This window comes from Tachysurus vachellii, chromosome 19, assembly GCF_030014155.1.
Source record: "Tachysurus vachellii isolate PV-2020 chromosome 19, HZAU_Pvac_v1, whole genome shotgun sequence".
Classification (NCBI taxonomy): Eukaryota; Metazoa; Chordata; class Actinopteri; order Siluriformes; family Bagridae; genus Tachysurus; species Tachysurus vachellii.
The window spans coordinates 7,580,079-7,606,694 of record NC_083478.1 but is presented as its reverse complement, the minus strand read 5'-3'; the positions used below and the strand labels follow the sequence as shown (position 1 = coordinate 7,606,694).

At 39.0% G+C, this 26,616-nt stretch overlaps 1 protein-coding gene across 1 annotated transcript; it reads right to left on the bottom strand.

Annotated features, from left to right (window-relative positions):
• Nucleotides 1-94: 94 nt before the first annotated feature.
• epha2b (eph receptor A2 b) lies at nt 95-25,528 on the bottom strand. The gene is made up of 17 exons (XM_060893371.1): nt 25,367-25,528; nt 24,666-24,733; nt 22,480-23,134; nt 8,867-9,022; nt 8,352-8,687; nt 7,810-7,934; nt 7,552-7,729; nt 7,351-7,438; nt 6,797-6,852; nt 6,575-6,700; nt 5,606-5,791; nt 5,450-5,511; nt 5,150-5,359; nt 4,824-4,973; nt 4,520-4,713; nt 4,005-4,160; nt 95-1,833 (listed from the first exon to the last, which is right to left on the bottom strand). The coding sequence occupies exons 1-17, from the start codon at nt 25,446-25,448 to the stop codon at nt 1,725-1,727; spliced, it is 2,937 nt and encodes a 978-aa protein (XP_060749354.1). The 5' UTR covers nt 25,449-25,528; the 3' UTR covers nt 95-1,724.
• Nucleotides 25,529-26,616: the final 1,088 nt, after the last annotated feature.

Genomic DNA, 26,616 nt, shown 5'->3' with positions numbered 1-26,616 from the left:
AGTGCTTTTATAGGGCTTTAGAAGAAAATTTTTATTTTGTCAGGACCATGTTGGTGTGAACATTTGTAAGTACTTTGTAATTGAAAGTGAACTGTTCAATGACAGAAGACTACAAAGATTTTTATTGTGACCGATAACATCAATTACAAAAAAAATCCCAGCTCAAAGTTTTAACAGTAATAAATAAAAGAAAAATAAATACACTATTAAATAAAGTACAAGACAGTTTGCCAAATATTTCTTTTAGGAGAGAACATGCCAATGTGTGAGGCTTTGTAGGCCATTTTTTTTCTTAACACAATGAATGTAAGAAAGCAAGACAGAGGAATATTAAACATTAAAAATAATTCAAAAAATAAATTCAAAATTGCAATTACGTTTGCTTTTTTGTGTGAATATCCAGATATCACACTCGCAGAATAAACAGCAACAAAACCAATAATTGTTGGATAAATTCACTTGCATTCAATTTCTAGATTTAGTAGGAATTAAAAGAACTCCTATGGCGAGGCACTACAAGGCCATATACCATATCATACCAAGACATATTCCCATTACTATCCAGAAATTAAAGGAAAGCAAAGGTTTTAACCAAACAAGACAGTTTTGCAAAGTCTTATACAATGTAGTCGATGCATGTTAAAGCATTTCATTCTATAACTATTGGTTCCATAAAAAACCCAGGAAATCTGCATTATATGAATGTGCCGAAAAGTACAATATACAAAAATACAAATTGATCTCTTATTCAGATATATTACAACTACTACTACTGCTCCTGGACTTCTTGCAGTTTCTTTTTGCTTGTTTGGACTATCATTTGGTCCACACATAATACAAACAGAAAGATTACATCTGATATGACACTGCAGAATTATAACCTCAAGTATTCTACTGAATGTCACAGGAAAATAATTATTAAATGAAACACGAGATAAAGAAAAGCCCAGCACTTAAGCTGAATCCGTTCAGCCACTGAAATATTTAGCATTTAAGTGCTCATTTTGTATTGCTCATGCTTGCTGAAAGCACAGTGAATTAAGACTGAACTTTAACCTTGCCATTTCTTTAAAAGCATAGAAATGTAAAGCTACTGCACTATGTCAAACTTACTTCTAACCATCAAACCAATGGCCAGCCCACATTACAACAGGACCCTTTATGGCCTGTGTTGTATTCTGCTTTTCATAGACTGTCCTGCAATCATCACCTCAAATGAAGACCATCAGATTCACTGAGCTTCCTCCTTATCAGCATGTTAAGGATCACGCTGAGATGAGAATGAGAATGACATGGTGCCACAGCACAAAGTAAACTGAAAGATCAATCAAAATTAGACATGACAAATGCCCAACCTCTGGAAGAATGATAGTTCTGATTTTCTGCATGATTGCTGATTAGATTCAGAGCTTCCTGCCAAGAAAGCATTACTTCTCTTGAAAAAATAAAACAATGTTTTGTAAAAATAGGTTACCAATATAAACATTCTGACTGATATGTCGTTTGCGTGTTTTTACTTTGTCCACCCTTCTCCTCCAATTTTGATACTTATATCAAATCTGCTATAAGGCTCCATTGCAATGAGAGTCCATCTTGTTAAGCTGGAGGGTGGTAGAGCCCAGGTTGTAAGGCTGTCGCCGCAGCCCAAGGCCAGGGTAGCTTTCAGTTCCGAGTTTTCTCAAGTCAGCTAGAGAGTTTTGGTGGTCCATGTAGTGGCGAGTGCCTCACACAGCAAATACACTCAGGGTGCTAGTCTGGTCCTTAAGTCCCAAGATACTGTAGGCGATCCTTTTCAGGTGTCCTGGCAGGCGGACGCCGATGTTACGGATATCCCTGTGAAAGAGAAAATTGCGAGGGTGTGAGAAAACAGCAGGACAGTGAGATTTGATAGACTGCATTGAATATACTCAACTTTTATCATAAAATCTATTCAAAATGACTCAAATATCAATTATATTTTGGCTTCATTCATTGCCAACTTGGTCTTTTTTTAGTTTGGCTAACAGTTTCCCACGAATCTCTCAGCTGAATTCGTTTGTATCTATAAAAAAAGATAATTTAAGTCTCACATGGATATGGTTTCAAAGCTTCAATATTCATGCTAAAACTTCCACCAAGAGCTGTTCTGCTCGTCATCTCAGATAACTAACTAGCCAAATCTCTGCCAGTACAGAGTCATACAGCTGCATAGCATTCATATAACTTTAAAGCAAACTTTAAGGCAATGTTTGCCATCTCCACATCATCAACACTAGATTTTTCATTATATGCTGCTGAAGGTAAATAAAAATGGTGAGGAAATAAACACCTTACTTTGTTTCTTGGAACAAACAGCAAAATCTAACCAATACCACTCAAATTGATGAAAATGACTCTCCTATTAAATGCCATTGTAACCTCTAACATTTTACAAGAACAATTAAATAGAACCAACCAACAAATTAGCACCATAATCCCAAAGCACAATCCCTAACCTTTACGGATTCATTGCCTGCTCAAGAAACCCCAAAATATCTATGCGAAACCCAACAACAGGAGGTTTCCTCATCATATAATTCCCCTGTTAGGAAATTCCACTTAGCTATCCAAAGAGCCCCTTAAGCACCTTTCAGGCGTTGTATTTATTGCCTTCACAACCAACCAATCAATGCTTGTATAATAGTGGAGCAAAGTAATTGTACTTTTAATTAACAAGGCTTAAAAAGGCACAATAACTACCATGAATCACTGTTGTTGGAAACCCAGCACTGGAAGACTCATAAATACTTTCTGGGCTCCCCCACCACCACTGAGCTACCAGAACAGAACAGATGGACTACTCAACCATAAAATAAAGCAAAAACCAAATAAAAAAAAGACAAACACATCAAAGGCATTTCTGCTTCTCCACACATAGCTCATCCCACTTCCAGGCTAAATACACCCATGGGAGTGCAGTTATAGGTCACACAACTTCCAACTAGTGTAGAGTCCCTCACTCATGCTTTCTGTACATCTATTAGACAGACTGCTGCCTTTTTAAGGACTGCTTCAGACACATCTATTACCTCAATCCACACCTCATTGGAATTTGTCCTTTTATTTATCCCACCAGTTCTGATGATTCTTTCTATTTCTTGAAAGGGGATTTACATAGCCTAAGCTGGGAGAAACCGTGGTTCCTGGCTGCACTAAGAACACAGCCCTTGACTGGTGCTGTGGTTGAAGGGAGGGACGATAAAGGAATAAGAAGGGATGGAGGAAGGGAGGGGGTGGAATAAGGGCGGAGCAGCTGGCCACAGGCTACCACATCCAGGCCACCAAAATATGAAAATAAATAAATAAATAAAATGTAGATTTTCCATTCAACCCTTTTGCAGAACAAACTTTTTTCTTTCTCTAAATCAAGAACACATGTAGAAAACTATATCTTTTTGCTAAACTAAAGAAGCATTAAATTGTCCGTGGATGTGCAAGTTTATCTGTCTGACCAGTGCATAAACACGGTCAATGATTCTCAATACATCTTTAACAAACAAGCAATGATACATTCTGGAAATCTTGCCTTAGCTTTAAAAGTACCGTCTTATTCAAATATGATCTCAATGCCAAACAAAGAAATCCACCCTATCTACACAAACCCAGATATAGTGTTCAAATAATCAGGGCCTGTTAGGCTACAATATTCAAATATATGATTTGCATATGGACTGTTTGCTTCTTCACGTATTTTGAAGCACTTTATATCTTGAATACATAGTTAGCATAGCAACAATAATGAAAAAAATCGGACTTATTTGCATTTGTAATTGATATGGTCATGAAACCCATTTGAAAAACTTTTGTTGTAGGGTGGAGTGAGTCACGTGCGTTTTATCTGAAGTTATGTGCTGCTAAGGAAAAGACAGGATGTTTGCACTTTAAATGAACTTTGGCCCATTGCTCTGATCCATGCAAATGTGTGTGAGAAATTCTCACTCATAAAGTTGATTATATTCCTACTGTGAGCATTTGGCAATACTTACTCGCTCTTCATCTGCAGCACCTGCTCCATGCTAACGATGCCTGCCATGCTGAAGTTTTCGCTGTACTGGCTCATCTTAATAGACTCCAGCCATTCAGACACAGACCTGAAGGGAGAGCCGTCAGAGCCACTGGTGCTTGGAAGCCGGATAGAAACTCTAAGAGAAACACAAGAGAAAGTGAGCAGACCACATCAGGATTTTTTTTTTTCTGTTTGTGTATCTGTTCTTATTACAGGAGACAGGCTTTGAAACAAAAAACCCGTTTGTTCAGACACAGAATCTGATAAAATCCTGTTTGCATGAATGCATGGATATAGTATGACGTTAAAAAAAAGCCAATTTAGTTTCATCTTAACTTTGCCACCACCCAGTTTCTCTTTGCTATCAGATCTAATTCCATAGCTGAATCACTTCTTTAAGACATTATGTACGTCTCCAGAACCCCAGCACTCTTGTTTTTTTTAATGCTCATTCTGTGAGTTTTTAGAAGAATATTTTATGAATACTGAACTTACCGGGGGTCAAAGTCCGCGATGGTTTTGAGAGATTCAGGACTCTTTAGGAGTTTGTCAAGTAGGCTGAGGATATCCTGGAAACGAGGTCTTTTTGAACGATCCTGCAACCAACACTGTAGCATGAGCTGGTACACAGCAGAAGGACAATCCATCGGAGCAGGCAGGCGGAACGCTTCATTAATGGCCTTCATCACCTTTAGCGAGATGTTGTCGAGGGAAAAAAGGTTTTGCTAGGATGAAATCTCAGATAATTGTAAGGACACTCAGTTACTGTTCAAAACTAGTGATTTATGACTGTGTGTACCTCGTGGTTGCTCATGTCCCAGTAGGGCCTCTCTCCAAACGCCATTACCTCCCACATGACTATGCCAAAGCTCCAAACATCACTGGCCGAGGTGAACTTCCTGTAAGCAATAGCCTCTGGAGCTGTCCAGCGAATGGGAATTTTTCCTCCCTGTAAAAGAAACCACAAAAACGCTTCAGACTGAATGTTTCTCTTTAAGAAATGTCAAGGAAATAATAATTATAAAGTCTAGCTGTTAAAATAAAGACAACTGCAGTGAAGACCTGCTTGTACAAACAGTCTTCCGAAAATATTTCATTAAATTGCTAGGTGAACTCTACACATACACTAGTGGTGTAAGTGCCCTCTGGATCATCCTCCAGAACCCGGGACAGACCGAAGTCGGAAACTTTGCACTCCAGGTTGGAGTTGACCAGGATGTTTCGAGCAGCCAGGTCTCTGTGTACATAGCTCATGTCTGAGAGGTACTTCATGCCTGCCGCAATGCCACGGAGCATGCCAACTAACTGGAAGGATGACATTTCACCATCGTGGTCCTAAACAATAAGATAAAAAGGTTTGATAAGAAAAGAAAGGCACCATAAATGTATTTCTGTTCTAGGGTATTTCCAGTTTCACAATCTTACCCTCAGATATTTGTCCAATGCACCATTTTCCATGTACTCAGTAATGATCATAGCATGTTTGACTGAAACACATAAAAGAAAACAGTCACGCATTGACCTCCAGAAGGAAAAAAAATTAAAAATCTGTTGAGGAAATCAAAATGTCTGATGTCTTACATTTGGTAACCACACCCTCCAAGCGAATAATGTTTTGGTGAGAGAACTGGCCCATGATGCTGGCCTCACTTAGGAAGTCCTGCCTCTGTTTCTCAGTGTAACCTGGCTTCAGCGTCTTAATGGCCACCGCTGCCTCTTTTCGTCCAGGAGCTTTCAGGATGCCTCGGAAAACCTCTCCAAACTCACCTACAGCAGGGCAGCCCCCATTCATTATACATATGGGTATCAGATAAGACTTTCCGCACTACTGATTTCACCGTTTTCCACAGAGGGGCATTATGTTACATTCTTTGAAGCCATCTCAGATACCATAGAGAGGAAATGGTAAACAAGGCACGTGTTTGAAAGCACCTGGAGGTGCAGCCTACCACGAAACTCTAGAGTGGTCAGTATTTGGTTCTGGGGGAGGGAAAATGTATGTGTGTGTGTGTTATGAGGGCCTGGGAATCAGCTGTCACACACAAAGTAAAAAGTGAAAGAGGGCCGTGGGAAGGCCTGCGGGGGAGCTCACAGGGGAAAGGTGACCACGCTGCCCTAATCTTCTCCTCTCAGGGTAAAGGAGGCCTGACCATTTAGGTATATCCAATAAATACACAGAGTTTAGTTTAAATTTACTGCTGTTTTTGTGGAGGGGCTCGTATAAATAAACCCTTGATTAATTGGTCTGTTTTTCCACCATTAGCACTGAGTTCAAACTAAAGCAAAAACAGGGTCATGTAGCAGGGTTAAAAAAATAATGGCAGATGCTCTCGTGGGAGGAACACACTTCCGTAAAAACTCTATTCAAAATATGTCTAAACATGCAGAGCATGAATCTGATAAGCAAATTCTTTTATGTTGCAATTCTCACTTCAGGCAGTGTGTGTGTGTGTGTGTGTGTGTGTGTGTGCGCTACAGTGCTTGAACATCTCAAAATAAATAATGGATAAATCTACGGTTTTCTGGGATATTGCCCAGCAGTGTACCAACCTGCTCCAATGACTTTCTGCTTGGTGATGTGACTCGGATGAATCTCGCTGGCAAACTTAAGCACAGCCGTGTTGGGGTCTTCGTATGTATGAGGATCAACGTAAGTCTTAAGAGGCTTCAGTTGCTCTGGAGGGGAGAAGATTTACTGAGATTAGTAAAGAGATAAAGAAAGAGGAACAATAGGGTTGGGGAAAAAAAAGCTTTCAAGTTTTTAATATTAACCTGAGCTGGAGAAATAAGCGTCCTCCGGTCCTTGCCTTGTGTGTGATTTTTTTCGGCTGCAGAAATAAAGACTTAATGAGTGAAGCATTTCTTTTCATACTTTAAACTTAAAAGAGGGCTGGCTTCAGGGCCGGCTCCATTCAGTCGAGGAGAGCTTTGATAAAAAAATAAAAATAAAAAAAATCTACCAAGTGGTGACAGGGGTCTAGGGTTATCAGAGACAACTACCGACGCTTTGGGTCACCTTCACATAGCCACTCCAGTCTTACACCTAAAAGGACCAACCTCCTCTTATCTGGCACAATGTCCGGCCCCGATTAATTTCTTTTCAAAATGTGTGTCTAGTTAAAGCACTTATTGAGCAGTTGTATTCAACACCACATTCTTTACTCTGAGTGGTAAGGAATAGATCCAGATAAAGAAAGTACTATGAAAAGGATGATTCTGAATGGGTTTGGACATCTTGGATCATGCAGAGAAAAGAAGAGGGGGTCAAGAAAGAGCCAAGTGAAAGAAACAAAGCAACAGTGTAAGGAAAAGAAATTGTTTCTGACCGTTTGCACAGGAGCAGGACTACCAGCACGATGAAGAGTATGGCACCTCCTCCTGCCACTGCTCCAAGAATCACTGCTGTGTTTCCAACTAATAAAAAAAAACAGAAATAATTTAAAAAAAAAAGACATTTGTGGAGGACCAACATTAACATAAAAATGCAAATTAAGTTTTGAAAACACTGAAAATTCCATTGGTTTAACCTTCTGGCAGTGTTGAAAACTCCTCCTCGACACTATTGCTGCCCACGTTGCTTTCATGGCTAAGAGCTTGAACTTGAAAAAGATAAACTGTGGATGGAGAAAGATCTTTGATGTCAACAAAGTTCTTATCCAGAACCAGCACAGTGTACGTTTTACCGGTCTTCGCCTCATCCTTATCCTGCAAAAGTACAAAAGTGTGTTAAAAGGACAAGCGCACTGATAATCAAAATTATAATCTGAAATTGTTTTGCTCCTGACCTTCTCGCAGTACATGAGCTTATAGCGGAAGTTGCTGGGATTGGCTCGGCGAGACACGGACCAAGACAATGACAGGGTCTTAGAGCTCCTTTCTACCAAATGCATTCCAGTTACACTTGGAGGGCCTGTGTGAGACATTTAAAAAAAAAACAATGACTGAACCAATATATTAACACCAAATCTTTTCATAGTCTAATGAGAAAAAGGCAGCAAACCATTCTGTTAATTAACCAAATCATTGTAACTTCTTGTTTTAGAAACAGTTACTAGTTTCACAGAAAGAAAGGGTGTAAAAAAATTTATAAGATTTTCCAACAAAGTTCTTTTTTAAGTCTGTTACTATTATTCCATATGACTGGATATTAAAATACATGCAACAAAATAACGCTAGCTTTAATTCTATGTTACTGAGAATACTTTACATCTGTGAAAGGTACTGCAAAATCATGAAAAGTCCACAGACAACAATTATTACGAGCTTCAGATGATACAAGATGCATATGTGTTATCGTCATCACCACCACCACTTCTACAATGCTGACCTATGTATTGCAGGGCAGTTCTGATGGTGCTGGTGGCTCTCTGAGAGCTGAGCTGGGAAACACCATTCCGAGCCTCCACTGTGAATGTGTAGTTCAGATGTGGCTCCAGTTCACCAACGATCACAGAGGTCTCCTTTATGTCAATATTGCTGGGATCGTAACGTACTTTATCTCCGCATGGCTGACACACACTGCCCTCGCAGCGTTCGCATTCCACGTTATAAGTAATATCAGAGCGTCCTCCTGTATCTCCTGGTGGACTCCAGGACAATTCCAGCTTCCCAGTGGCCATCTGAGTTGTGGTAGCGGTCAATGATTTAGGAGAGGAAGGTAAGCCTGTAAATTATAGAATTATGGTTAAAAAAAAATAAAACATCACCCATTTAGTGAAGCTCTAACTAATAAAAATATTAGGAACAAAATGTGAATATGGCAAATAAAAGGGGCAGACAAAGGGACCGGCAGCAAGGTCAGTTAAAGATAATTTGTTGGGGTGCAATGCTGTAAAGTCTCACCTGAGCACGCAACTGTCAGAGGGTCCTCTGGAGCTCGATAAAACCCCTCCAAGCAGGGACAGCTCAGAGCGCCAGGACTCGAGATGTGGGTGTTCTCTGGACATGGCTTACAGGCTTCATTGGACACTGAGGCCTTAAAAAAGCCTGCCTTACACTCTGTAAAAAGACCAAACCATACAAAACTTGGATAAGGAATAGAGCAATAATCCTCCTTTGAGACACAACATAATATATAACTTCTCAAATTCAATCTCTTTTGAAGTCTCTCCTCCCTCTCTCTAGATTTGCTTTTGGATGAAAAGTACAAGAGTGTATAAATGAGACAAAGTATGACTACAGCAAACATTCAAACCATCCCCCGTTTTCTGCTCAAACACGACCAGTCATCCCACATTCCAGGCTTCAATATTAGACAAGTAAGGTGAGAGAGCAAACAGAATAAAGCCAGCAGACGTGTCTATCAACACAGATTTGCAGATGTCAAAGTTTCTGCACAGTCAAACTATTTATTTTCTCAGTACAACTAAAGAAAACTAATCATGACCTGACATAACATGACACAGATGGTCAATTGTACATTTTACAAACTCAAACTTAGTCGTACAGTACAACCATACGTTAAACCGTACAAACAGGAAGAGAGAGAAAAGTCTCTGGTATTCAGTCTAAAACATTCCATCAAGTTCAGGTCATGTCCTTCCTCTGTCCACTTCCACAACTGTATCCCCTCCTGCACACACTCCTTCCTCTACTGTACCACTTACAGGAAAACTCAGTTTAAACAGTTCTCTGACTGTCAAGTTTGCAGAAGCCAAGCCAGAAATCAGCAACCGTATCGCTACACAATAACAAGAAATCATGGTTGAGTCATTTCTGTGTGCATATGAGTGTATGGCAGTGGAACACCTCAAAGATAAAACAGGAGTTGGCTTCGACATGACGGCAATTTAAAGAAACTCGACTAAAAAAAAAAAAGTGGTAGCACCAAGAGAAAAAGCGCTGAAAGAAATAAGCATTGTTTTAAAAAAAAAAAAAAAAAAAGAAAAAAAAAAGAAAAGAAAAAAGTAGAATAAGCAGCTTACACCAAATTACAGTTTCCACTTCCAAGTGCTTTTTGTTTAAACAGCAAACAATATTAATTACAAAGTATGCCATCACTTCCTCCTCCAAAGCATGGTGTCAACTGTGACTTTGTTCTGGGTTGGGCCACTTGCTCAAACAGGAGCAGAGCTATACTTTACCTCCACTATACGAGGACGTGCGTTCTCCAATTTCAAAAGATAATTCTCAGCATGAAAAGAATTCAGCCTGGCAACCTAAAGCCAGTCAAGGTGTTAGTTTGCAGCTCCTCCTTTTAAGTCCAGTCGTTGTCTTGTTTTTTGTGCCAGCTGTTCCTGAGACTTTATTGCAACTTGTTAAGGTGACCCTGTGTGGAGGTGGGGATGGAGAGAGACAGAGGGGTTGACGGAGATGGATAGAAAGGATAACGATCCCTGCTGGGACTGAAGTAAAAACTGTGGTTGGGGGAGTAGGTGGTTGAAAGAAGAAAAAGACCCGACTTATTCACCACCAAGGGGGCAGAACAGCTGCTGCTGTGAACCCCAATTCACACAGCTGCAGCTTCTACCTCTCTAGCCGTAATCCCTTGAATTCTTGGGTCCCCCTTGCTTGCTTGCAAGGGTCTGGCATGGGCATTCAGCAGCCTTTTCAGCCCTGACAACAGGCACAGACCGTCGCTCTATTCAGCTTGAAGGAAAACACTTGTTGCAAATAGTGGAGATGCCACATGCCACATGAATACGTGGGCTGCCTTCTTAACAATGTGGAACAAAAGCCTGATTTTTTTTTTCTGTGAGCAGGTATGAAGGGTTTAAGGTGGAGTTTTTAACCCATTTATTAAAATTCACTGACAAAAGAAAGAATATCTTGAGCTTTCCTTAAAAATGGGCAGTCTAGGAATTAAATTTGAAATAACATTCCTTTCAAGTCCAAAATCTCAGGTCTATGACCTGGCATAACTCTTCTCATAACTATTCACTTTCAAATCTACAAGTCTGAGCGGGGCTTTGTCTTTGTGCACTGGACACAACAGGAAGCAGGAAGCTTTGCTTCCTTCCGAGGGCAGCCAATCAAAGCATGAATACGCTCAGGAGTAGAATGTTAGCCAGACTGGAGATATGGAAATAGGATGAATTTATTGGCAAAAACAGAAGAAGAGGGCAGAGGAAAGTACAGAGGAATGACTTTTGAGAAACACAAATGACTTTTTGTGTAAAATAGTGTAAGAAATTACAGAAATTGCACCCAAATTCCACTCCAAGGTACACATCTAAAAGAGCTCATTCCTAAAAAGGTTTAAGTATCATAAGGTAATACGTTTAGGACTCTAAACGTATAAAGTTGATTCAATTATAAATATGGGAACGGCAGCAGGACATTAAGCTTCACCACGAACAAAGGGTCTATGTGACTGCGATTACCATTTAAAGTGACCACTTGGTTGATAACAACTGTAACAATACCAAGCCAAGGTCTACGTGGCCGCGATTACCATTTAAAGTGACCACTTGGTTGATAACTGTAACAATACCAAGACAAGGTGTACGTGACCATGATTAACATTTAAAGACAATCAGCTAGACAACAAGGTGTAGCCCAGCCATTTGGGAGACATTCAATTCTTACACTCAACACACATTCAAAGCGGAACTTCATTTAAATTACCAAAAGGGAAAACTGTATATAATGCTTGAGCAGGATTTGCTCTGGGTTCTTTCTGACTCCGATGAACCCAAAGTACTTGATGTATTTTGTCATTGCTATGCTGGAATAAACTTCTTGTTCTTCATTAAGATCTTCAACCTCATCGTTTTATTTTTACACTACACATTTTGTTATTTCTTACATTGGCGAGCCACCCAGCGAGGATTCCAAAAAAAAAAAAAAAAAAAAAAAGTGGGGAAAGGTAAGAAAAGCGGAATTTTCTTATTTTACGCTGTTTTTGATTCAGGGAACTCCCTCGTTTAAAAAAACCTAGAAAAGAAATGTTTTAGTGTAGAATAGAACATAGAGTAGAGTTTACTGATCATAAGCAGGAGGAGTTATTATTATTATTATTATTATTATTATTATTATTGTTAAGCCTATTCTGTACATTTCTGTTTAAGATTCTAAAGGAACTGAATTAACCCTAACGCAGTGTGGTGACAGAGTTGTATGTGAATCGTTGTTTCTAAAGTAACTGAAGCAAAGTGCTTAAGCTGATAGGTTTCTAAAGGAACTGAAACTTGTTGTGTGGTGGTTATAATTCTGTTAAGATTCTAAAGTAACTGAATCAGCCCGACGCAGTGTGGCAGTTGAATTATAGCTAAAAGTGTTTCTAAAGTAAGTGAAACAGTGATAGTGTAAAGAGCCCGACGCACCGCGGCTCTGTAGAGTTTAAAGCAATAACCCGAGGTAATTGCTTTAAACTCTACAGAGCCGCGGTGCGTCGGGCTCTTTACACTATCACTGTTTCACTTACTTTAGAAACACTTTTAGCTATAATTCAACTGCCACACTGCGTCGGGCTGATTCAGTTACTTTAGAATCTTAACAGAATTATAACCACCACACAACAAGTTTCAGTTCCTTTAGAAACTGCAGGCAGTTCTTGCATCGTACAAAGTCACTAGAAAGACTTTAAATGCATTAAAGGCTGAAAATGAGCAACTGCAATCTAGACTAGATGAAGGGATTATCTCTAAAAGAGATTACCAGATTAATGGAATACTCTGGAAAGAAGAAAAGATTAGGATGCAGACTGAAATTGCACGCCTTAAAACTAACAACAGCATGCTTAGTTCATCTGTGGAAACATTGTTCAAAGATTTAGAGGAAGCAAAGTCTGCTTGTCAATTCCTGTTAAAAAATAGCGCAACTGAAACTAGCATCAGTAAGACATCTGTATGTGGCATGTGGAGTAATCAGGTTCCTGAAATGTTAGACAGTGATGAGAACTCAGAAAGAGATTCTCATTCAGTCAGCAGTCAATACTCTGACTGTACAGTTAAGTTCCCCATGGCTCCAGTTCACTTGACTACAACTATGCGTGCTAATGAAGGAGCGGAGGAACCAGTGACCTCTACTATGGTCAGAGGGTTTAAACCCAATGAGCTCGAAGCTGTGATTAAAAGTATTGGTAAATTTGATCCTGCCAAACAAGATCCATTAGACTTTCTAAAGGTTTTCGAGCTATATGTTGACATTTACAGATTTACAGATGGTGATGCGTGTGTGTTGTTAACTGTGTGTTTGCCTGACACTTTGTCTGGAGCGTTAAATCAGAAAGTCAAAACTAGAACTGCCAATAAGTTAGAGAGGAAACAGGCACTGCTTGAAGTCCTAGGTGTAATGTCAGTTGACTGGGATAAAATATCGGATGTGCACATGAGGAAAGGGGAGCACCCCATGGCATTTTCAGAGCGATTATTGGAGACATTTAAAACTTTCAGTGGCAATCCTGACATCACACCGAATGATGTCAGTTTTAAATCTGCTTTGATTAACAAATGTGATTCACTCACCCGTTCTGCTGTGTCAATGTTTGTAACCCATCTCTCTGATTATAACGACATCATTGCTAAAATGACACAGTTTTTCAACAACAATGCTAACGCAAAGAGATCCCATCCTGTGTCAGCAGTAGGTGTCAAAAATCTCAATAAGAATAGAGCCAGCCAGGTTTCCTGGAAAAACGAGAACTACACTACTGAAGATAGAAAGGAAAGACTACCCTCTCGTAACCCTGATAACCCCCTGGTGTGTTATTCATGTGGCAAGGAGGGACATATTTCAAGGGAATGCAAATTTTCCCTTAAGAAAACAGGCCGCAAAACAGATTTAAACCAGTTACAGGCTACAGTAAACAGATTGAGAAAGGAGCTCAAAAATCTGTGTAACTCGTTGCCTGCTGTTTTTCACCAAGCCACTCAACAAATTTGGCAAAGTCAGAAAAACAAAATGCATTCTGGTCAGAATGTGCACCATCACAAATTTGAAAGTAGTGAAGACGTTGTGGTAAAGAATTTCCAAAATGAGGGCCCATGGTCTGCTCACTGTGAGAGACTAGGCAGTGATTCACATCATAAGCTCTGCCACAAAACTAAAAACCAACAACCTGGTAAGAGATCATTCCACATAGATCCATTAATATCATAAAAATCTGATGTCAGTCATATGGTCCATGTAAATAGTCATTTATGTTGTATGTGTTTGTAATGTTTTTGTGTGCTGTGTTAAAAAAAAGGGGGGGGGGGGGTATAAATTCATTATGTTTTCAAGTGTTTTTCAGGTCAAAAAGAAATAAAGATGTGGGGATGGACAAGAAAGGCAGCTCTCGTGACAGCAGTGCCCAGCCCAACGCTGTCCCAAAGTGCTTATCTACAATGGATCCATGTTCCGGTCTTGGTGAACCTTACAGCATGATCTCCAAACCCAGATGAACAGGGTAACAGGAATGTATAAGGTCTTCTTGACAACAGTGTTCCTAAGGTATCACAGTGCTGTTGCAAACAGTTCATCACCTCTTCAGAGAACATCTTCAAGTCGTTCCTAAGGTATCACAGTGCTGTTGCAACCAGTTCATCACCTCCTCAGAGAATATCTTCAAGTAAATTATCTCAAGGATTGGAAAGGATTTGGAAAATTGTTTGAAAGGACTCTAAGCATGGACAATTTGGGAATATTACAGAAGAATGTATTAAAGAATGGACATTAAGGACTTTTAGGTTTATCACACAGTTACTATCAAGAGAATGGCGAGGACTGGACATAGAACGCTGGGACAGAACTACATTGGTTTAATTTGCACATTTGATGCCTTGGAAACCATTATCTGGGGCACCCCACACTAATTATGAGGCTCGTGAAATTAATCTAACACGTCCACAATAATTTTACAAGAGTAATAGTTTCAAACAGGAAAACATGTCACCACAACTCTTGATCACTTTTTTTTTTATCTTTGTTAATAATAACCAAATGTTAACACTTTGTCCGAGTAATGATGCTTTACTTTGTATTCGGTTTGTTTCATTTCAATTTGGTTCATAGGAAAATTACTTTCCATATGTAAATTTCACCCTACAGACAATGTAATTGATCCAGAGGAACAACTAGGTTTTGTGGAAGATATCCCAGAATTTGATTTTGAGTTACCAAAGTTGGATAATATGCTAATGTCACTAATGCAGAGAAAAGACGACCATATTGTTAAAGCTCAACAAGGTCTTGTGGGAAAAGATAATGTTTTGACTAAACAAATGCATGGTGGTGATTTGGTTATTGCCTATTCTGATCTGATTTGGGATGTAACTTTCAAAACTGCTGTGTGTGTATGCATCTTTCTCATTCTTTGTCAATGCATGATGTTAGGTTGTATGTGTACCATATTGAAACGACAGATTGCAGATAATTCAATGATCAATGTGGGACGTTCCCGTTGGCTGTGATGGTTTCTGAATGTCTCTGCTCCAAACCCAAGTAATATTTTACATAGAACCAAATTTTAAGAAGAAAACCTGTGATAAGTTTGCCTTATGGAATGGAGCTAAAACCAGTGTGCGTGAGGTGAAGTTTCTATGACGGATAAGATTCTCTGAGGGCCGAAGGGGAACAACCTAAGGCAGGGCTTCACCGACACTGGGCACCTGCCGAAAAATGGGAGGTGTGATCTGTATTAAGGAAGTGATGTGATGCTTCAGGGCCAAAAGCATCAAAGGGGGGACTGTAAGAAATTACAGAAATTGCACCCAAATTCCACTCCAAGGTACACATCTAAAAGAGCTCATTCCTAAAAAGGTTTAAGTATCATAAGGTAATACGTTTAGGACTCTAAACGTATAAAGTTGATTCAATTATAAATATGGGAACGGCAGCAGGACATTAAGCTTCACCACGAACAAAGGGTCTATGTGACTGCGATTACCATTTAAAGTGACCACTTGGTTGATAACAACTGTAACAATACCAAGCCAAGGTCTACGTGGCCGCGATTACCATTTAAAGTGACCACTTGGTTGATAACAACTGTAACAATACCAAGACAAGGTGTACGTGACCATGATTAACATTTAAAGACAATCAGCTAGACAACAAGGTGTAGCCCAGCCATTTGTGAGACATTCAATTCTTACACTCAACACACATTCAAAGCGGAACTTCATTTAAATTACCAAAAGGGAAAACTGTATATAATGCTTGAGCAGGATTTGCTCTGGGTTCTTGTTGACTCCGATGAACCCAAAGTACTTGATGTATTTTGTCACTGCTATGCTGGAATAAACTTCTTGTTCTTCATTAAGATCTTCAACATCATCGTCTTATTTTTACACTACGCATTTTTTATTTCTTACAATAGACTTCCCTACAGGTCAGGGTAAGGGTGAGTTGCAAATCTGGTTTCAGACTCTCAGCCTGTTTGGCATCGGGGAGGATTAGGCCTTAAGAGGCTCTGAGTGACTGTTTGTTTATTGTGACAGTAGCTGAATCCTGTTCTCCGGTGGCCTATCAGGATCTGGGAGCTATGTGGGTTGATTTGGGCGGTCACGGTGAAGACGGATGAGCTGGTGACATTAACGGATGGATGCACGGACGGATGGCGGGTGGGAAAGGGGTGAATGAATGAGTGTATACATGCTGGCTGGACAACAGGAATCCCTCCAGGACAGGAGTTAAACGGGAGTGTTTCGCATAAGAAAAAAAAAAAGAGGGGAAACAAAAAGCCCAGTCATTCGAATCTACACTCGGGGGGCTTACATGTGGCCTAAGGCAGCAATGAGTTAAAGTGTCCTGCTTTACCAGGAGCTGATGGCCAAGTAAAACAAACAGAGCAGAGGAGTGAGTGAGGAGAGTGGCCAGGGGCTTGGTACATGGTGGGAGAAGGTTACATTCAGAAATACGGGCAGTGGGGGGAAAGAAACACAAATATACAGTGAAATGGACTGAATATATCGCTCTGGTAAAGAAAAAAAAAAATGTAGATTAGGACAATAAACAGAGAGATAAGAATTTGACTTTCCTCTCTGAGACAATGAAAATAAATACTGAACTCTGTTCCTTTTGAGTTCATTATCAGTTAGATTCTACTTTTATGGTAAAGGCAGAGAATTCCTGATTTCTGAAGTCTTAGATCATCCTTGAGGTTCACAATTGTATTGACTGTGCTATATTTCTTATCTTCTCTTCTGTCAGTATGGCCGGTTAGAGCAGTCAGTTGGTCAGTGAAGACAAAGCCATGGCTGTGGTGTGGGGGTCAGCTGTAACATGAAGCCAGAAGGAGGTAGGAGATTGAGGAAGGTGCTAGGTATGTTGAGAGCATTAGTCCAAAGGATTACCAGCCCAATGGACCAGCTGTAAGAGAATTACATCTACGCTTTACAATTCCACTCGGTCTTTCATCTCGTCGTTAACAAACACAATAAATGCTCTAATCCTTTTCTTTTCACACTTATTACTCCTTCTCACTGAGGGGAAGGAGTGAGAGAGAGGCAACAAGAAGAAGATGAGTGGGAGCAAAAGGCTCAGGTAGAAGGGCTGGAGGATTTAGTAATTAACAAAAGGACTTAACACCACCTAAAGAGATGACTGAATCACAGCAGAAATAAGACTTCATTAGAGCCATCTTTAAACAGATCTTTTAAATTCCTCAGATTTAGACAACAGGACAGGAAGATTGTGTACCTACAGGAAGATTGTGTACATATCTTCCTGTGCTAACAACAAAACAAGTAGCTGATTCACTATACACACTGTGGTTTAAAAGAGTTTGCCCTGTTTTCATGAGATTAAGTTTCATTGTTTACTTGGAAACATTTTTCAAAAGCCATTTGCTCGGATTTAAGCGTCTGCTTCAAATACTAGTGCAATTCAGAGTACCAGAGTAAAGGCCAAGCAAACAAATATGCAAAATTCCTAATTGAAAAATAAATCAGAGAATGAAAGCGGCGTACAGGTTCAACAATAGAAATCCCTGAGCCGACGAGTCTGAGGGTCAGGGAGGATTAGCGGGCCTCCGGTTTCCGCTGTAGCTCGTCCTGTTGGGGCCACGCGGCACTGACGTGGGGGCAGGAAAGTGCTGATCTCACACCCCAACCGCATAATGCACTCTATGCATACACACAGTCTACCCCCATTATATGGTTTCCCACACAGGAAACATGTCCCAAAAGGACTCACATTTTAAAACCCTAAACTAAATACTCTTTAATACCCTAAACAATACAAACACAACACACATTATTTTCAAGACACACTCAACTTGCAATGGCGTTTTTGTACAAAGCAGGAAGTGCCGATGAATCAACACTGCCAAATGTTATCAAAACTATCTGCTACTTCAATAGAGAAAAATCCGGACACTTTTTTCCTTCTTTCTGATGACTCATTTCAGGACAGAAAATTCTTCTCACCTTACACGTCATCCAAAGTAACTGAATCCAAATAAATATGCTTGTATTTACTTATTTATTTTTGTTATATTATATACATATACATATATATATATATATATATAAAAATTTCATCATGATGACTCTTTTGCTGTATTGCTGAACATAAATCAGAACGATCATTATGAACAAACATGTACTTTCATATGAGAACCTGCCACTCAGTTGGAGGGGGATCAAAGACTGCATTTGAGTTTTCCCTCATTATCCTGTCAAAAGAAGTTCAACATTGCCTCAATCTGAAATGTTTAAGCTGTGAGCTTGTCGTATATCAGAAATTGTGGATTTGTACGCAACACATGGGTAATTTCCACTTGCTTAATTGGAGAAGAGAACATTAGCCTGAAGGAAAGGTGGGAGTAATTATAGGTCAAAACAAGAGCAAAAACCTTAAGCATCAGATCACCATTGTGCACGACTTCTTTCCCAAGCACACTGAGTGAGAAGATGATTATATTTACATGCTAAAAGAAGCGCAGGCAAATCCTCAGATTTTAGCTCTCCTCCGAAGAACAAAATGCTATTCAGACTCATCTCTCCATCGTCTACGCGGATCCCTCACCTTTCACCTCCATAGATCGGTGAAACAATGTGCTCTCTGGGCCGGTAAACTCTGCAAACAGCCCAGCATGAGGGCTGCACTTAGGACCAGTTTCGGGTTCATTTCTTTATCCCTCTATTATGCTGCAGATCCACAGCTCTTCTCGCCACAGGGCTCCAGAAAAAACATTGTATAAAGACTTCAGGGAAATGGCGGAGTCAAACCGACTGAAGAACTCAATAAGTGAAACGTATTAAAGTTATAGTTAGATGTGTGCATCTCTAAGTCCGTAAAAATCACTCATGATTTAATTACGGTGTTGTATATTCCCTACATGTTAAGAGTATAATAGTTGATGCATAATTTACACTTTGCCTAAACATAAATAACTATAATCATCTGTTTGTCCTTGAGATGCAGATGGATACGCAAAGCTGTTTATTGCACAATATTTGACTTTTCCAGGGTAGACATAAATAATGTAAACAGGGCCAAATAAAACCAGATTTAAAAGTAAATGCCACGTGCAGGACCTGAACCTGCCCTCAAAAACCAGACAGACAAACAAAAACCAAGCAAACAACTGTATATGTCTTAACCCTGGTTCTCAAAACAGAGTTAAGAAAGCTTGGTCACCTTTGTCTGAGGTCATGCGACTTTTATAGGGCTTGTGGAAAAAACAAACAAACAAAAAAAAACAATAAAACTTTTAGCATTCCCACACAGCACATATAGCTCAGAAACTGTCTGGAAAAACGGACAAGTCTGTTTTAACTGTATTTGAATGGACTGCTTTAGTATTTTGCCGGTCAATGCTGAAACTCTCTTTTAAGATTTTCTGGCTTAAAATTGTCACAGAGAGAATAACATATCCAAGCGAGAAAAGTTTCTTTAAAATGGGATAAGAGTAGGGTAGAAGTAAGGGTAGGGGTAGGGAACCTCCACCCCCCCTTATGGAGGACCACTGAGACTGTTAATATCGATTCATGTTTGATTTACGTCATTATAAGGATGGGGAGTAATGAAATTTATATTTGAAGGTTAATATGGGTGAGTGGTGGGTGTAGGGCATAACAAATATGACAGAAGATGTGATGGTTGATGTAACCGAAGCAACAGTAGACGTAAAACATATTGGATGGATGGAAGAAAATACTGAGATTGTAATAAATGAAATAATCAAAATGTAAAGCACCATCATTCTGCTTTCTGTGTATGGTCTGTGTATGCCTATGTGATTTAGCTGCATAGGTTTGTATAAATGAAAACCACTAAAAAATAGTTTTAATCATAGAATTTATAGTAGTAACAAAATTATCCAAACATTATTTGCTGATAACCCAATAATAGAATAATATTTCCACCACAAAGCTGTGGACTGTGGAGTAAATGTGTGTGGATTTCATTCATCAAGGGAGTTTTTTTTTTAAACTTTCTGCAGCAAAATTTGTATCCATCAGTAAAAAAAGTTCTTTAAAATAAAATCAACACTGGTTCCTTTATGGAATTGTGGTCATGTCTTTTTTCCGTTTTAAACCGGTATGTTAATGTTACACGCCCTTCGGAAAAACCGATAAATCCTTAAGGGTTCTTCAGTTGGTTCCCCTGGGGGATCCATTATACTTTATATATACAGTATACACAAGAGTGTTTCTCTATTAAATACATTTCCTTTAGGATGCCAAAAACCTTCCATACAATTTTTTTCTTTTGTCTATTGTAATTTTTTCTTTTGCTCTTAAACTTCTGAAGTATTTCGCTGTAACGTCTTTCGAATAACCAAACAATTTTGCAAATTTATTACGTCAAACAAAATATGTCAACAATATTACTACGAAAACTGAGATGAAAGAAAATAATGGTTACAGTCTGCAAACAAACCTAGCACTTAGTGTTCTTACACTTATATCCGCACCCAAGTCGATTACAACCCGACAGCTCACTAAACCACGCATCAGAGTTTCCACTTAGTCACCATCCGCTTTAATTCCAGTAAAAAGAAGAAAAAGAGAAAAAAATAAATTAAAAGTTAAAGACCTTCTTTAAAAAGAAATACAAATAACAGCCTGAAAGATTGTGGATCATTATGCCTAAACCGCTTGCTTTATTCCTCCTTGTGCACCTACAATACGGCAGCCAACATCCTTCGGTGGCTTCCAGAAACTATAGTTATTTGTCCAACTGAGCATCAGAGGGCTTTATGGCCTGCGACAGGGCGTGGGCACACTCTAGTCCGCTTGTGCAATCTAAGCAGTAGGTTGGGCAGCAAGGCTTTGTGTGGTCAACTAAGGTATGTGTCTTGATGCCAGGGAGGATTATGAGCATGGAATAGTGTGTTTTATTGTTGGAAAAGTGTTAGTGTTAATACTAAAAGGAGTGTGGGTTCACCGCTACTCTGTTTGGGTTTATTCTACCATCTTGTTTGACTGAAGGCTGTCACACGCCTTTCTCCAATCTTGTTTTTAGTGCCCTCTGTTGCTTGCCCTTCCTCGTAGATCCATCACAGAGTGGCGGCACTGGCCTGCAGCTCTCCATGGGGAATTCCTCAGGCCTGCAGTAATCAGGGAGGCTTCTTGGTAAAACTAACAGGAATGTACCACAAAAGGTGGGGCCAAGTGGGACCGATAGCTGAAGCTGAACACTGAACTACATTGTTCTGCAACCTTAACATTCCATTCCACAACCTTTCCATCATTCCCTCCCTCTTGGTCTGTGTCAACCTCCATATCTCATGATAGACACCAGCACTATGTGCTTTTCTCCTTTAAATTAACTCCATGACTCTGCCCAAAGACAGAATTACTAATGGACATCTCCAAAATTGAGAAATATCTCAATTATCTGAGTAACTGTATTGTTAAAGCATTATTACCTGCCTCCGCACGAGTCACAGTTACAGGAAAAGCATTGTTAAATGCTAGGGTTTGCATACATTAGTAATGGAATCATTCTGAACAGGTCCTAGCATGCCAAGACTCCTGTGCACGTTTCTTTACTTACAGAACACCTGAATGTCAAACAGCTAAGCTCTTTCTAGAATACAGGACCATGAAAAAAAAAAAAAAAAACACACAAGGAAAGACAAGGAGAAATGCTCTGAAGCAGGTTTTAAGCCAATGAAAAGAACTCCTGCCTTGAGCAAAAGCAATTGCTTAAGTCTGACAAAGAATGCTGGGGTTAAATAGGTAAGAGCTACAACTGTAAAGAGAAAACTTGTCTCAATGCTTAGCATACTTTACTTGCAAATAGTGAACATATTTTTTACAAAATAGAGTTATAAAATTGATGTGTGGTGTATTCATGGACGAAATATGAAAATCTCAAAACAATGTGTATTTGAAATACATGTTTTTGTCTTTTGTGTTGTTGCAATATGTGGGGTTTTTTTTTATCGTCAACTTAGATTTACCTGAAAAAAAAAAAAGATATATAGAGTACAAAATAGAAAGAGTTATTAAAATTTTTCAGTGTGTATTGTACAACAGTAGAAAGCCTCGTTTCTGTCTAAAACAGCATAAATGAAAATCAGACTTCACAGCTGGCAGTTGAGAAGAGATTAAATTATTCAAAACCAAAGGTCTTACCATGGCATGTGTCGTCTACAACTTCATAACCAGGGCTGCATTGGCACTTGCCCACAGGCACCACCCATTCTCCATCCTGAGTGCAGTAAATGAGTGGCTGGTCCTCACTCACAGCATTTTCCACACAAGCCCCCACCACCTCACGCAGTGTCTTTTTCTCGTCCTGAGGCACCGCGACTGTCTCAGGGAATGTTGCCAAGCTCTTCACTGTGGCGGGACATGTTTTGTAATAAACCCTTACAGAGAAGATAGCTACACAAGCCCCAATGTCCTGGAAGGCCAAATAAAAGCCTTTGCGGGAAAGATTCTCCACCGGCTTTGTCTCTATATTGATCCTCATATTTCCTAAATCAGAGACTTCATCTGGTGCAATAGTTGACACCTTGCGAAACTGGCCCTTGCGGAAGCTAGTACCGATGTCAGCATCAGCTTCAGAAGTGTATAGGTTGAAGGTTTCTTTGCAGGTAAGGGAGTCTGCACTGAAAGAATTGCAGTCCCGCACGAAAAAGTGAATCTCCACAAACACCCGTGTGGCGGCGGGGTGACGCTGAATGAAGGTGGTACGTAGCCAGTTGTCCTGCTCTCGGGCTTCCACATTGCAAACGAAGTAGTTATAGCGGAAGGTGCCATTAACTGGCTGCTGGCTTATCTCCCACTGCAAGCAGAAAAAAGGGAAGAGTCAACTAAGAAATTTTCAAAACCAAGATTGCAGAGGAGTAACGGATGAGGGTAAAAATAACAAAAAAATGGTCTCAACATGGAATTTTAAGTACTACCGAGGACATTGGATCATTACCATCATTATCATCCTTTAGCAGGAAAAATAGAATTTCATTTCACCTACACTAAATAGACTGATGAAACTTGGAGTAACAAATTTTTCCAGAGGCAGTTTGTGGGATTTTTTTCCCCCTCCACATGTTGCCACTATGCCATTAATTACAGGAGAGGTGGGTTATTTTCACAGTGTGTGGCATCACAATAAAATGGTCCATACCATGAAAGTGCAGAACAAATGCTTGTATAAAATGTTGTTCCCTTCATCAACACAATTCATAGATATAAATCACCCTTATACTCTCTTTAAATGCCAGGCAGCTCATTAAGTGTGCAATTAAGCCTCTATAAGGCCTAACCTTGCTAACTGCTTGCCATGTAAAATCCTCCAAGAACCAGAGCTTTTTCCAAACAATTGCATTTGTTCTAAATTTCTGTTCAAGAGAGCATGTAGAGAATTTGTTAAGAAATACAAGACAAAACTTGTCTCAAAATCTTTAGGTATGAGAACAATTTGAATTTGTTCAATATGATGACACATAAAACATGGTGGCTAAAGGATATAGATATATAATCTTTATATAATCATATATAAAATTGAGAGTGATTGCTTGCCCTTCTTAGTACAAAAGATAACAGAGTTATAGTTAATACCTACAAGTCATATAGGGTGTAGGCTATCACAGGTGTTTCTTCATTAAGTCAGTAATTTGTTTTAAAAATAAAAAAAAAAACTTCCTTTATAATCTGATATGAATATTCCATGTCTTGTCTCATATAAAATCTTTTATTGACATATCCGGTACAACTCAAGCAGACCACATGCCCTGCCTTCTGAAGATCAGGTATAGAGACTAAAAACATTACTGTGATTTTTTATTTTAAAGATGATTTTGTTCTATAGATTGTTGTTCCCGGATGCATACACATTTCGTTTGATTCCTTGGAATGACTCGTAGATAAGATGTTAATTAGAATCTACAAACCATGAGGAAGGAATTTACCACTCAGATGTGCATGTATAACTTGACAGTAACCATTTAGACGTAGTATATGATCATGGCAGAGGTTTCCATGAGCATTTTGCTTCCTCAAATCTGTTAAAACTCACGTTTTAAAAGCACCACATGCGCTTGACTCTGAATGTTAATGACACCCTTATAGCTCTGTTCAACACAGGGCTTTAAAACCACAGCCAGTATGGAGCAGTAAAACTCCAGGCCTGCTTTCTTCTCTCAGGAGAAGTACAGACATGTCTGAGAAGGAGAGGAGCTATAGCTCAAAACACACACAACCCAATGCTTAAAAGCCCGGAGAAACCCTAAAGGAATAACATTAAATCCGAATAAACATCTATTAGTGTTTTGCCCCACGTTAAGGTGGTATCATATTAAATCAGTGCTACTCACTCCGTTCTGGTCGGGCCATGTCAGCCAGCCCAACTCTCCTCCAGATTCCACCATGTCCAAAAGCACCTCTGGGAGAATAAAGAAGAAAAAAATCAGTGGAATAAAAAAGGAGATAAATCCACAGCAGGTAACAGACAAATTTTAATATTAAAGGTTAAATGTTAAAATGCTTTATAGGAGAAAAAAGAAGAAAAAAAAACAGTGGAATAAAAAAGGAGATAAATCCACAGCAGGTAACAGACAATTTTTAATATTAAAGGTTAAATTTTATAAATATTTACTGTTTTTATTATTATTATTATTATTATTATTATTATTATTATTATTATTATTATAACGACTTATCTATTTTGTAGAGATTTTTGTGCTGTGATTTTTCTTTTCTTTTTTTTAATACAATAACATTTTTTTCTCAGACAAACAAGCAGTGTAGAAGTCAAGTCGAACTCTGGATAAAACTGGATTCAGACTTTAAACAGAAGGAACCGAGCGCACGCTTCTGACACCGAGCTCGATTCAATTCAACTCGTTTTTTTCTTTAGTAAACTCGATTGAGTCAATTACGCTTCACGTCTTAGCTCTAATATTTTACCCGGAGAAAAGAGCCGAATGTGGCAAAGTGACTCCTAATCATGTGAATCAACTAACATTTACTCAGAATTTTTTTTTTTTTTTTTAAACAATCCAAAATGTCAACTTACTTTCTTTATTTTGAAGAGAAATAAATACGCAGTTCATAAATACATTGAGAAAAAAAATTGGTTTTATCCACCGGTAATCCATTCTGTGTCCGGAGTCAGTAAATATCTGTGAGAAACTCCACGCGGAAACGAGCTGCTCTACCAGTTGCGCTTATCGGACACTCATTGAGAAACGCTCACAGAGAGCCACAAACTCCGCCCCTGGAATGTTAAGAACGTTTTTTTATGGTAAATGGGGTGTGGCCCCGGGAAAGTTCCACGCCCACGATCTGTCAAATTTAAACTACCTGTAGCCTGTAATTTGCACCATTAGCCGCTGGCCAAGTTCAAGGAAGGTAAAACTGAACAAGAACTTTGCTTGAGATCTATCTAGTGCAAATGTTGTAGCATCCCCCAACATTTCTGAGGGGAAAAAGAAAACTATCTATCTATCTATCTATCTATCTATCTATCTATCTATCTATCTATCTATCTATCTAACTGACTGTATTTCAATATCTATCTATCTATCTATCTATCTATCTATCTATCTATCTATCTATCTGTCTGTCTGTCTGTCTGTCTGTCTGTCTGTCTGTCTGTCTATCTATCTATCTATCTATCTATCTATCTATCTATCTATCTGACTGTATTTCTCTATCTATCTATCTGACTGTATTTCTATATCTATCTATCTATCTATCTATCTATCTATCTATCTATCTATCTATCTGTCTGTCTGTCTGTCTGTCTGTCTATCTATCTATCTGACTGTATTTCTATCTATCTATCTATCTATCTATCTATCTATCTATCTATCTATCTATCTATCTATCTATCTATCTATCGATCTGTCTGTCTATCTATCTATCTATCTATCTATCTATCTATCTATCTATCGATCTGTCTGTCTATCTATCTATCTATCTGTCTATCTATCTACATAAGATTTTTCATCAAAAGTTTTTTGAAATAAAAAGAAAACTGTGGGTCCTTGGAGAACTAGTGGGTAGGCATTGGGTCAGGGAACCAACTAATATCTCACCAGACAGAACAACCCAACAGAACACCTGTGGGACATTTTTAGAATATTTTTCAATTTCAATAACAGCAACAACTTCTTTATTCTCTTTATTTTGTCATTTAGGTATGCAAGCATTCAGATGTATTTCCTATCTAAGTCACTTATCTGAAAAAGTCTTTAAAATTCAGCATAAACAGCTGTTTTTTAATAAAACCGGTGAAGAAGGTTACAGACATTTTTGAAAAAT